The 14,738-nt window shown below is 33.5% G+C and overlaps 1 protein-coding gene across 1 annotated transcript in view; it reads right to left on the bottom strand.

Annotated features, from left to right (window-relative positions):
• Positions 1 to 817: 817 nt before the first annotated feature.
• Fs (Follistatin) overlaps positions 818 to 14,738 on the bottom strand; it is a 502,124-nt gene continuing 488,203 nt past the window's right edge. Inside the window, exons 5-6 of the mRNA XM_069835112.1 lie at positions 13,452 to 13,712; positions 818 to 9,490 (exon numbers count right to left, since the gene is read on the bottom strand). Of these exons, the coding sequence (XP_069691213.1) occupies positions 9,426 to 9,490; positions 13,452 to 13,712 (326 nt within the window). The 3' untranslated portion in view covers positions 818 to 9,425. The remainder of the gene's footprint in view (positions 9,491 to 13,451; positions 13,713 to 14,738) is intronic.

The raw sequence follows: 14,738 nt of genomic DNA, 5'->3' as shown, positions 1-14,738 counted from the left end.
GGTAACATAATATGACAGACAAAACATAATCACAAAAAACATAAGAATACAACACAAACACAAGAACACAAAAATACATCACACTAACATACGAAAACAAAAACACACACAAGATTGCAACCTCATTCAAGAAATTAAATTACAACATGGCATACAAAACAAATAATACTCTACAAAAACATCTCAACACACAAACAAACAAACAAATACAATCACACAGGCGTATACAAACTCAAATGTAACACCTGCAACAACTTCTACATAGGACAGACAGGCAGATCATTTCAAACTCGTTACAAAGAACACATCACAGCCATAACAAAATTACAAAACACTTCCACATATGCAGAACACATCACAAATGCTAACCACGCCTACAGAGACATCAACACAGACATGGAAATTCTACACATTCAACCAAAAAGCCAGAAATTAAACACAGTAGAACAATACGAAATATACAGGCACACAAAAGCACATCCAAATGAAATTCTCAACACACAACTCAATTTCAGAACACACACGCTTTGACTCCACATTACACTACACAAACACACTCCCACAGGAAATAAAACAAAAGGCGCCAAGACCAGCAACAACCAGTTCTGAAGAAGGCCAATAGCAGGCCGAAACATGTTAACCTGGTACAGTAATTTAACACGAGAAAGACATATAATACATATTCCGAAGTGATATAGTGTTAAAAGTTGTGTAATCAAGATGTAGCTATAAAGTAATACCATAATTTAAGTGTTAAGCAGGATTAATTTTCGGTTTAAGTAAAGGGTATACTCATGTATAAAATGAGTAACAGAAGCAATCAAAACACTAAGAATATTTTATTCAAAAGAACATATTGAAATATTCAACTTATAAATTGTATCTGCTTTCATACTTTTGATAGAATGCACTAAATATGTCCAAAACTTGCCCAAAAGTACGTACATTCTTTATTCATTTTGTCATTAATACCTCATTACATTTTTGGTTTCTGAGTAATAATATTACAAACCATTATACCCCATTCACTACACATTTGCTTTGTTTATTAATTCCTTGTACAATTAACATCACGGTGTTTATCTATGGAATTGACACAATAAAACATGTTGCTTTGGCATTATGATGCTCTGATACTGATGACAATTTATAAGAACGTCCAAATGCACAACATTACACAGTCTATGGTTGGTAAAGAGGTAATACAAAATACAGTTTATTAGATATCAAGCACATAAATGTGTAATTATGAGATATTAATATATAAGGATATGGTTTAGATATGGCTAATTTGTCACTCTGATGATCAAAACATCAGTTGAGAGGTGTTAGAATACTTTTAGTAATAAATAATGTGAATATCATATACATTATTGTGGATGGTATATTCAACAACCAAGAATATGCATATACAAATTGCAACATGGTGCATCAGCTGGCAGGCTACCTGCATTGTGCATGTACAAATAAATAGATAATAAGACTTTTTTCTGTGACACATTCATATTCGGTCATAAGGTACAGAACAAAAAATGATCACAATATACATCATTTGTCACAGATTCACAGAACCAAAATAGAATAGGTGAATTTTCAATTATAATATGCATTATAATTAAAAGTATACCGTAACATAAATATTTTGGTCGTTAATATAATGATAGTCATAAAATTATAGTCAATTCTGTCATCATTACCACTACCATCATCATAATTATTATCACCATTATCATCAATATGATAGCAGCAATACCATTTTCTTCTCCTTCTTGTTACATTAGCAATGGCAGTGTTATTTGGGGCTGGGCGAGGGACCTTATGCGAATCAAATTATTGCATTATATTACATAAAGGAAAGACTAATGCTTTTTAAAGGGCTCCAATTAATTTGTTTAATCACAACAATGCTGCCCAACCATAAGTTATGCAAACAATTTTGATTATTGCTCCGTGAGTCTAAGTTACAGTGTGAACAATAAAAAAAATGCCTTTATTTCCTAGAATGTTAATTGCACATATACAAAAGAGAAGCTTATTTCTTATAAAGCCATTCACAGTTTGTAAAACGCTAAGGGATGAAGATGTTGGAAAAAAGTTTTAAATTTTTCTGGGGGAGAGGGGGAGAGACATACCGATATTCAAAGCTTAAAATTACTTCAATCTACGACATTTTTGGACTGAGTTCCTGGAAAGACAGTTCTCCAGTATTTAATGTACGAGTCTGTGTCTTATTTAGGTATGTACGTCATAACAGCACATTTGAGACCAACAAATATTTGAATAACAAAGAATTATATAATCCATAATTACAATATAGTCTATTAATTCCAAGCCTCATACCATACAATGACAGAAATAAAAAAGTCGTTTGAAGTTCTGTTTGTGACATTCAAAATGCAATACACAGAGGGAGAGCAGAAGAATTAACATTGTATGCTATAAATGTTTCAAGTGTGTGCCCATTCATTTGCTAAGTAGCTTTTACGTACCATATCCTGCACCATGCTTTATTAAGCTATTATGAAACCAATTTAAACTGACTTGATTTCTTGTGTAGCTAATCTTACATAAATATTGTACAATCTATGGTAATATATTCATATTACTCCGATAAAGACTGCACCTTCACCGCAACTTTTCACAATGGCACAGCCTACTGAGAGAAAAAAAACAACTTTGTTCTGGACCCGTAAAATAACATTTGTTTGAAAATACGCTGAAAGATGACTTCAACCTACAACTCAAACAATAAAATTAAACCCCAATTGTTACAAGGGGATGACTTAGACTAAAATGTACAGATCTTATTGCCTACTATGTACAAAGAACATTGAAATAGTGAGAATGTAACATTTCATGCAGAAAATATAGGGAGAACAGAATACAATTTCTAAAGGTTTGTATTAAACTAAGTATTAAGTAAAAGCGGTATACATACATTAATATACTTCATCTTTATTTCCTTGTCAGCATCTTTGAGCCATCAACAGATCAATTTATAATAAACTGTACTAAATTATAAACACCCAACAACTTCAACAAATGTGAGTGAACTTAAAAAGCCATCAGTTTATTACTTTGCTATATGTGTTTAAAATTGTAATTAAATATTTGCATAAATTAATAAAATGTTATCATAAAGTTTAGAATAATTATAAATAGTAATAATGATGATAATAATGATAACGATAATGAAGATGATAATAATAATACCTAATAATAATAATAATAATAATAATAATAATAATAATAATAATAATAATAATGATGATGATGATGATAAAATAACAATAATAATAGACCTGATGATGATGATGATGATGATGATAATAATAATAATAATAATAATAATAATAATAATAATAACAACAACAACAAAACATATCAGTAATTCTGACTAAAAAATTTACAGGTTGGGTTGAATTTAGTTAGGTTCAGAGTTAAACAAAAGTATTATGAAAATATGTCTCTGTGTTGCTTCAAGTGTGAATTTATATTCTTAATTGACAAATGTTTAATTCTTAACTCGTTTTAATTCAATTTTATATAAATAACTGATTCCTGACTTACATCAATCTAATAAACAATTTACACATTAAAAACCTTTCTCACTCTTGTTGTTACATAAGCTACCGGTACCAATAGTCTGTTTTATTTTTAATTTATACAGTAACACATTTTCATAATAACTTCTATACTTTGCATTGGTATTTATATTTACTTTATTTCTCGCCCGATAAAAGTTATATTTTTCATCACCGAATCAGTCATTCCTCTTCGATATCACACATTTAAGTTTCCAAATTAGACGAATTGATATCGTATTTTATCTGCACTTCGTAGACAGGAGAGAGTATTAATAGAAATGAAAATAGTGTGAGCTCAAGATAACTTGGATGGAAAATCTGTAGTACCAGTACTTGAAAGAAAACATTCAGAAATTGCATTCTCATTTCACTGATAATTAGACCGCGGGAGTGCGGGCCCTAATACAGTGATTACAGTTGACTATGCAGACGGGTATAGAGTATGACGTAAGTCTCTCTCGCCTTTCGTCATACTGTTCCGCGCATCGAATCCGAAACATTCGGAGTGTGTTTAGCTATCATACTGAAGAATTGCGTGTGTGAAATGACACATATTGATAGCCCAGAACCAGACTGTTCCAAGTCCATTTTATTATTATTTTTTTTTCAGAAGAGTTATTTTAAGCTCCTGACATTCAGAGCTTCATGAGACAATTTGGAATAGCTTCATAGCAACCTTATGGAGAGGAATATTTACAATTTTGTTCGATTCATATATGCAGACAAAAGCTGGAACACAATGAAACACAGATTTCTTTCTTATAAAAAGTCTGGTTCTCAGCCAACGGTATTGCAATGCCTAAAACAACTCGCTGACGAAATGCAATACTAAATAATTTGGTGGAACAATTCGGAAGCGATATATTTAACCTAAGGAGAAAATGTTGTATGTGTCGTGTGTAATTTCAGATTATTACGAACTAAGAAGTACTATTTTGAAAGGCACTGTAATAGTAAAGCACACAAGAAAAATGTTGAACGCAATTCAAACAAGAACCAATCGAGTTCAAATAGTCTGTCACAATTTAATATAGACTTATGTGACATGTTGGTGCACACAATCATTCCATTTAGAATTTTGGACAACTCCCACTTTAGATCATTTCTGGAAAAATACACAAATCAACATATTCCAGGAGAAGCAACAATACGTAAAGAATATTTACCAATTTCGTACCAGAATACGATTGCCAAAATATTAAATTAATTAAGGAAGTATCGGAAACAATTAACAAGGTACACCAAGGACTGTATCCTGAGAAGGTAAATGACAAATTACATAGTGTAATAAAAAATAATGGCTATGCAGTGTTGAACAGTTTGGTGAAAAATCATGACAAAAACTTAAATGACAATATAAATCTTTTCAAGTACTTTCCATTAAACTCATGTGATGTCGGAAGAAGATTTTCGCAGTACAAACATATTCTAACTGATACACGCAGAAGTTTCTCCTTTGACAATCTACGTATGTACATAGTTGTAGGAGTATATTGTAATTCCTTATTGTAAAGAAAAAGATTCCCTCGACATCACATCAATTAGATAAGTACGAAATGCATGATTATTGTATGTATGCAATTCATATACTCAAGACTGTACGTCTGAAGCACGCACAGTGAGTTGCTTACCTGAGAGTTCATTACACTCGCCACGGAACACTCCAGTCATACTTAACTTGACGGTAAAGGGCCCGCATTCCCGCAGTTTACTGATAATTTTTTCATGTATTAACTTATAAACATGATTTATTTGTTCTTCATTCCTATTGCAGAATATCTCGCAAGTAGAGACTTGTATGTCAGATATTCTTTTGTCCTATTAAAATTAAAGTGAAATAATTACTGGTACAGTAAATTACCTTTGTTCAATATATGCGATTCAAGGTTTTCAAAGTAGTTAAATTGTTATTTATTTTTTTATATACAGTATATCTACTGTCGAGTGAAAGGTTCATGATAACCATTCCGAAGTGACATAATACTGAGTGTGACATATTTAATTGGCCAAAAATGTATTCAAAATAATGTTTTTTCCCCACTGCTTAATTTCAGAGTTATACACTTTCTCTGCAGAAGAAAAGGTGTGTGGTGAATCACTAGGGGAAACCATCTAACCATGGAACTACAGTCATAAAAATGCATGTATCTCTCATCTAGTACAGTACCGTATTAAGTTGCATAACTACCAGACAGGGTATAGGCGCTGCATGGTCAGTGCTGCAAGTCTCTATAGATTTTATTAAGGGGCTTTTCTTTATCCAGAGTCCGCCACCTAACATGATTTCCCAATTTTCCGATCAGAAGGCTTGGTGAATCTGTTCCAGATATACATTGAAAAATTTCTTATGTATAGAGGAAATCGAACCCAGGAGCTTTTGGTTCATAATCAGACAAGCTAATCATTTCTTCAAGGAGACACTCATATTAATAAGCTACACACCAGTCCATTAAAAGTTTTATAACATTCTGTAATATATCATGCATAACAACACATAAAAGTGAATTTCGCCATTAATGAGGAATGTGTAGTAAATTGACGAGGTTCGGTAAAAATGAAACAATACTGTCACATAATGTCGTTTATGTACTTATATTTTAATTTGTAGGCCCTAGACATCTAATGGGTACTTAATATAGTGAAAGGTTAGGTTAAGTCATGTTAGTTCGTTGCTGACTTTATTTAAGGTTGGTAATTATTTGCAAAATGAATACAAGTTCCTTTCTAGGCATGAAAACGTACTCACCAGAACAGATGTGGTAGGCTAAGTAGATAAGTCTGTAGTATCATGAGCTGCTCCCAGGAAGTCAAACGGAGGATAAAAATGGCAAAGAAAGCTTTCAATAGAAAAAGGAGCATTTTCTGTTGACTTTTGGAAAAAGAACTAATATAGAGAATAGTGAAGTGGCATTGTATGGGGATTCCGACGAAGTGAAGAGAAATGACTGGAAGAATTTGAAATGTGGAGATGAAGAATGGAATGTATGAAATGGACAGATAAAATACGAAATGAAGCTGTTCTTGAAAGAATGAGTGAAGAAAGAATAATGCTGAAACTGATCAGTTAGACAAGAGAAATTGGCTTGGTCACTGGCTAAGAAAGAACTGTCTACTGAAGGATGTACTGGAAGGAATGGTGAATGGGAAAAAATTTGGTGTCAAAAGAAGGTACCAGATAGGAGACAACATGAAGTAATATTATGGATTGTATGCTGCCTTTGGGCAGAAAACTATAAATCAGTGAAACTTGTTTTCATATATATATATAAACATACATTATATAATGCTGCTAAGAAATAGTAACTCTGATTCTGAACTAAAAGTTATCCTACAAAGAGTTGGTGCTCAAAGGACTGGTGAAACGTTAGTGCAAATCCAGACTTTTTTCCATTGTATGTAAGTTAATACTGTAGATTCAATAACACGTTTATGAACAAGTGTAGGCCTACATAGTTCGTGGTTTAAACACTTTGAAAAACATATTAACAAATTAACATAACTTAATTTAAGCAATCAAGAATAAAATCTAGCCACTTAGAACGTAAATGAAAGGAAAGTAGAAAATAAAGGAGACAAGTATTATTTCATAGATCAAATGAGTTATAACCAGACAGTAGATTTTCGGTCCCTACACAGGAGCAATAAGAGATCATATCCCTTGGTGTAAGGAGAGAGCGTAGCAATGAGTTCAGTTATCTCCCTGAAACTGGAGTACATCTAACGCTCAGTATCAGGACCGAATATTGGTTATAATATATACATAAAGCATAAGTAATAAAACGATGGCTTTGAATCATACTTCTATACCGTATTCATATTGTATAATGCTCATTCTGCTATGAATCAGAGAATACAAAAATAATACATCTTCAAAATAAATAAAATATAATAGTTAAAAATAATGACTTCATGGTGCACACTTATCACTGAATTATAAGTGAATTTAATTGATGAATTTCACAGTCTAAAAAAAATTAGTGATATCAAGTAGTACCTTTCTGGACAAAGCATCATTATGTACCAGTACCAGTATCAGTACAATATTAAACATCGAAATACTGAACAGTAACACAATTATTTATGTAGTCAGACAATGTGAAATTATAACAAGCTGTTCAAGATGTAGCTGGTAGATTGGCTACTTCAAGTATTAGATGTAGGTACACTAGACTTCAATATCAATATTTTAAGTGGAAGATGTATGTTATACCGTACTTATGCAAATGCGGTACATTACAAGTTGTGCCACAACCACATGAAACAACGTTTATAGTCCTTATTTTCAACTATTTGTCACTGATTCAAAGAAAGACTGAGGTCAAATGTTTACAATTTTAAAAATCATCTTAATGGTTTCATAAAACGAATATACAGAATAAACATCCTATAGTTGATGCCATAACAAAGATATATTTATGCATGCTTCCATTTTCTTTGTACTTCAACACGTTTTTCATTCATATCTTATAATTATATTCCAAGGAAGAAAGTATACCTGCAGTAAAACAAAAATAAGAAACAAACAAGAAAATGCAGTACCGATATCGGTATTATATTTTTAGATTGGTAAAGTGCGGTACTTCAGTTCTCTTTGTTACAAAATTTGTAATGTTAATATTATTCCTACCTGATATGAAAATTAAGTTACAAAAATAAGTGAAAATTTTTAGAAGTATTTTACACTTCCTTCGATTATAATATTAATTTTTTCGGGAAAGGAACTGTAAGATTTATCAAAGTAATTCCATACATAAGGAATATATATGTATAAACATTCAGATACAGTGTAAAGCACCGTATATTTTCAGAATTAAATTATTTCCTCCTTTGCTTCTACTGTTATGAGCAATTATAGATTTTCATGGCCATGTGTACTACATTGAAAAAAATTCAACAAACTGTAGGCCTACCTTATCACAGAAATTTAGCCCACAATTACTATCACTACTATTATTTTCTATGATATATCACAGTATAACCCAATTTAAAATACAGAAAAAATAGTTCAACTGTATTGAATTCTGAAGTTTTACTTCGAAATTTATTTTAATTTCAATTGAATTCAATGTCAAAATAAATTATATAACAGGGAAGTATTCTGAGACCATACGTAATGCCACAATAGTAGTTGTATTACATGTTTAACATCTTTAAGTCTATGTGCTTAATTCAATCTCTCTTTTTTTTTTTCCACTTGGAACCTACCAGTATATTTAGAAATTATGAGAATATTAACATGGTAGTCATGTTGTGCACATTATTTCATGATCTTTCAAATGAATTGTCTTGCAGGTTTGTTCTTATTTTAGTTTTACTGAATGTTATGTACCTACCGTTTACTTTTACACTGAAATTAGTGAATATGATGTAAATAATTATCTTTACAAAATTAAAATTAATTTCCATAATTACATTCTGTATCGTGATGTAATTAATGTGACAACCTGAAGACCTGGCCCAACACTGTATGTGTTGACCCAAGATACTCGAGTTAACATTTGGTGGCCTTGCTTCCACTCAAGCCAAACATCTCACACACATACTCAGCGGGCTTGTTCATACCCGACACTGGATCGGCACCTAAATCTGAAAAAATGTTGTCCATGTAGTCTGCAACAAACACCACGATCTGGTGCCTTGGATATACATGGGCTCGTGTAGTTTGATAAGGAGAGGAAACAACCACAGATTGACACAACTATGCTTCGTCTGAATTCAATACTGAGAGTACCAAGCCTGCTGTTAAGTACGGACGCTACGGATTGTGTGGGGCAAGCTCACAGCGCAGGAGGCAGGCCGGGGGACGCCTTGGTTTCGCTACAAGGAAAAGTTAAAGTCTCATGAATACCTGTCGATACTGCTGGCTTCATCCAACACTGTATTTGCCACAGTAGGTTTAGCACCTGTCAACAGAAAACAATAACAGTAACAGTTATACTAATTTTTTTCACGATATTATATGCACTATCCTATGTATCACGCTATCAGAATTAGAATTTAAAGTAGCCTAAATAATAATAATGATGAAATTAAAACCTGAAATCATCATAGTATTCTATCATCCTATGCGATTATCTATCCCACACATGAGATTTATATCCCCGAATCTGGATAACTGAGGTTATGTTGATCAGATCTGTAATACAACTTTTTTTTCTTCAGTTTGGTTTGCATTTTGCCATTTCATTTTTAAAATTTTCAGTAAGATCCAATACCTACAAACTTTCGTATGTTCATAAGTTCTTAATGTACGGACTAACCAAGTACTATATCAGTAGATGAATATCAAATGTTAATGTACAAATCACCCATCCATGTTCTCTAAGTCACTTCTAAACACAAGTCTTTGTTAACTCAATGGAAAAATTTGTGGCCTCAAGAGCATTCATTGATAGTAAGTGCTATGGATTAGCTAATGAAATAATTGAGTTCCGAATTGCCTATCTGTGTAATGTTAAATCTGTCTCAATTCAAGACCTATTTCATCAGCATCTACTATATGAAGGCATTTGCAATTTTTATTGTGTATTCTAACAGTACTGGTATCTACTTTTCTAAATGTTAGCATGATCTTTATGTAATTTTCTTGAAATTATTATATGAGATATCATTTTTAATTAAATAATGCAAACCAAGGGCATTACATCCATATAAGCATAGTAAGTTAAGCACTGTTTGAAGATAAAAATGGCAGTGGCGGTTCCTAGGGGGAGGGAAGGGAGGAACGTCCTCCTCACATTTTCTTCTTTCGAAAGTAAATACCAAATAAAGTATGTGCCTTGAAATTCGAGGACGATTCGATAATTTTTAAGTTCACAGCTATAAAAAAAACTCGGTTGATCGAGTTTTAAACGACGCGTGCTCATGTGCTGTAGAAAACTGTGGGAAAGATGCGAGATTGTCTGTGTAGAGGAAAGGCACTCCATTCCTCCTCTACTGCAGTTAACACACATAGACAACAGCGCACTAGCGGCCAGAGAAAGAAGCAGAGTTTTAAAGCAAGTAAATGAACGGAGAGGGAGGAGATCCTCCTCTGAATCAGTCATTGGCGGGAAATAGAAACCGACTGGTCGTCCAGAAAGCTCACTACCGCTGCCATTTAACGATGTTGAATTCAACCGGACTACAACACATCTAGGAGGAGACACAACAAAAACAGTTTTAACACAACGCTATGAAAGACACCATATAAACTTTTTTCTAAATTATAAATCAAAAATATTATTCATTGCACTTTATATAGGCTACTATTCATGGTTTGAAACTTTCGTGGATAATTGAAAGTTAAAAGTCGGGTTTATGTAAAACAAAGAGGAAGTAGTTTTACGTAGTTGGTCCCTGAAATTCACTTCTATTCATTGTTTATTAGACAGGGCAACAGCCAAGTTGTCAGTTTTGTACAAATATATTTGAAAATGAAAGTAGGTACTCCAAACTACATCATTTTTAACAAAAAATTAATCGGCCACCGGCAGGTTTCAACAATAATGATAGTATGACTTTACAAGAACTGACATTCTTCAAAAGTATGTGATACTGAACTTGTAAAATGTACATGTGGCAACACAGACCACGTGGGTGGGTGCAGTGTTCTCGCTTTCCTCAGATTATTTCCCATTCCCATTTCCATTTCCGTAAAACAGTTCCGGTTACGAGTTAGTAGCTAGTCTCTTCCAACACGTGTGATGCTGTAGTGTGCTCGAAACATGCTATGAGATTGTGAATTTCCTTGTAATTATTAATTTGTGCAATTATTCAACAATGAATGGAAGTGAAATCATAATATATTTTGGACAATTTAGGAAACTCAGTTTACAAGAACAGATTATTGCTATACAGAAGGGAAGGCCAACCCCAACACTACCTGGTCTTACATGTATGCATGTAGGCTAATTTGTAGCATGTTTCATTCAAGAAGGTGTCGTTTAGTGCTGTTAATTTCTTTCCTCCTCTTAAGAAATATGCATGAGCCGCCACTGAAAAACGGGTAAAATAAATAACATCTTAATTTCATCAAGTCGAGTGCAGCAACTGAGCTACACTTTAATGTGCCTGAATATAGCTTAAATGTTGAGGATTTTGAATTTAGCACATTAGCATTGTAAGCAGACTTTAAATGTGTCCAATACTCTTGTTATGAGCACGTGGAAGTGGATGATTGTCTAGGTTGCAAAAAGTAGAAGCTGAGCAGAACATGTAACTGTTCATCTCTATCCCTATAAGCAAGCATTTAGCGGTGAATAAATTTACCCAAGACTTGTCAAACTCGCTGAATCATAGGGCATGAGGAGAGCATACAGTATACGGAAACAGGGAAAAATGTAAGTGACGATTGCTGTTGAAGGAAACGTAAGAGCAGTGCATATTGTAATGATGTGAAGAATGTAGACCCACATAACGAGCAATGAACCAAATTAAAAATATTATATTAAGTTAGATTGCTTTGGCCTGGACTTAGGTTAGAGCCTGAGTCATTATTCAGTACTTGACTTTTCTGTAGCACGTAACACTGAAACTTCCAACTTGCGTTTTTCTAAGTTCTATGGTATTGGAATCTGTGACAGGTTAAGTTAGTTTAGGCTTTTGGTGTGCCTTGCATATAGCAATACTAAGTGAAGCCTAATCAAATCACAGAAACATATTCAGTACTTCTAGAATGTTGCCTGGGTTTTCTATAGCACACGACAGCGAAGGATTTTTTGACAAAAAAAAAAGTGGAAAAGTGGTGTTTTGGAATGTAAAGAATTCATATAGGATCGGGGTAGGTACCGGTAACCTAAAAGTGATTATTTCACGTGTCAAATAATCACTTTTAGGTTACCAAAACCAGTTACCAGAAAGAAGCTCAATTAAAATTTGAAATTTTATAATGTTTTTTGTTGTTTTTCACAACTTTGTAAAAATGGAGCTGCCTCGTTTTTGCAGGAAGCCCTTCAATTCTTCTAGTAATTGCTACTGGTACATCATTTCTGCATACTTAGTGAAAGTCGATGTTTCGTACAACTTACCAGAGGCAAGATTTGGAAAATGTATGGTGTTCACGTCAAGTAATTTACTTTCCCATATCGGTAATAATAGCTTTTGTTTGAATGCTTTAATATTTCCAAACAACTGGACAATTGTATGATTTCTGCCTGAAGGTAACTGTTAAGATCAAATTGCAAATTAATATCTCTCAACATTTTCAATCTCTATAAAAACAAATGTCTATTCCCAGTAATAGTTAAACAACATAATTTGATAGAAGACCTATATTTGAATTTTCAACCAACATGTACATACATCACCCACAAGTGTAGATCTACTCTCCACTGATCGCTCATATCAAGCATTCTCTTTCTTCCTCCAGCACATTGGTGCATGCTGCAATACACTGCTTACCCAATACTCATTGCAGCTATTGCTGAAGACCACTGAGTAGTTAATACAGTGTCACTAAGTAACGAACTAAAAATATTATTATTATTATTATTATTATTATTATTATTATTATTATTATTATTATTATTTAATGACTTTCGGACTTCTTTTTAAGTAAACAGTTCTTTAATATTTATCAACATTAGAATCATTATAATTTTCATCGTGTTTATCATTGTTATTAATGAAGTGATTTTGAACTTAATTTTTAAAATATACTAAAGATTCTTTCCATATTCATAATAATTATCATGTCGTCAATATTATAATTTTTGTTTCAATTTTTAATCCTTTTCCCTGAATTAAAATACAGAAGTTTCATGCCTGTTCATCATCATCATCATCATCATCATCATCATCATCATCATCATCATCATCATCAAAATGTATGGACTTCAGTTAGTTTAAAACAACAGTTTCTTGCTACCTCTTATTTCAACCTACCTCCCATGTCACAACTGCCGGAAAATTTGGTCTCAATGACGAAACCAGTGGCGCATGCGTCCTTGAGCATGTGGCACCAGGAGTGGTAGGTCCGGTTGTTGGTGCCACAGATAGGCCCGCCCATGTCACGCCGCATACCCGACGGACTGCGTGGCCGCGGGCACCGGTAGCTGCATGTAACACAGCGCGGAGTGCCAGTGTTCAGCTCGGTGAGGCAGGACTGCCGGTCACGGCAACGTACACTGCCACACGACGCCATCTCTGCAACACCCCGTAGCAAGCAGTGTATTATTCTGTTTTAATTTACTTTCCCGCTACACAGGAAATTCCTCAATCAAAGAAGTAGATTAGCTTGCTAACAGTGAAAAGTTTCTGTCTTTTTTTGTGTAAAGAAGGATTGTTCTCATGATAAAATGTCCCAAAAGACTTTTACAAAATCAGATCTAATACCTTACTAAAAACCTCAGAAGAAAGTAATGTTTGACGATAAGCTTCCTACTTAGGTTTCAGACAAATGCTCTTTAATATTCTCCTAAAATCACTCTATGTGAGCAAAAAGTGACTGTCAAATTGATTTCTTCAGTTGAGAGATTCCTTGTTCAAAGCACAGTGTAAGTACAGTACTGTCATGTTGCAGAATCTCGATTTAGAGATTTTAAAGAATTATGAACTTCTCAGTCACACTAGTAATCGAAGAACTGTACTGCCAACTACCCACGTTGTAGATCCAAGTCCAAATTCCCATGAATGCAAATAGAATTAATGATGTACAAAGACGCTGTGGATACAGGTTTTCTTGGAACATTCCTTTTCCTTCCCATTATTTCTTTCCAACTCAAAGGTCTAGTGGTTGGGACCAGAGATTTTCTGCATATTTGACGCGGGAAATGTGACATTATTATGGCAGCTGGTGGGTCGGTCGATCGATCAAGTAACGGAGACAGATCTAAATTCCCCCATACATGTCTTTCAAGCCGTGGGGCACGACACATGAAAAGAGAGTAATGTTCTCCATGGATAGATGAAACAAAATATTTCCTCATCTTTCTTTATCACGAATTTGGCCATAGTCTATTCCAACTTCTAAGGGAAAAATGGAGTGTTAGAGCTACTGAGTATTAGTTTGTAAGTTATATCTTCAGAGAATCTTCCTTTTCACTCGTATATTAGATTTTCTCGCACTGTTCAAAATAATCTAGTCCCTACTCAGATATCGCACTTCGCTGCATTTGTTAGAAATAAATATTATTGACTTAAATCTAAATATAGTTTTGTAATTATTTAGTG

The sequence above is a fragment of the Periplaneta americana genome, chromosome 9, assembly GCF_040183065.1.
Source record: "Periplaneta americana isolate PAMFEO1 chromosome 9, P.americana_PAMFEO1_priV1, whole genome shotgun sequence".
Taxonomy (NCBI): Eukaryota; Metazoa; Arthropoda; class Insecta; order Blattodea; family Blattidae; genus Periplaneta; species Periplaneta americana.
The sequence above is the reverse complement of the archived record's forward strand: the minus strand, read 5'-3'. Positions and strand labels throughout refer to the sequence as shown.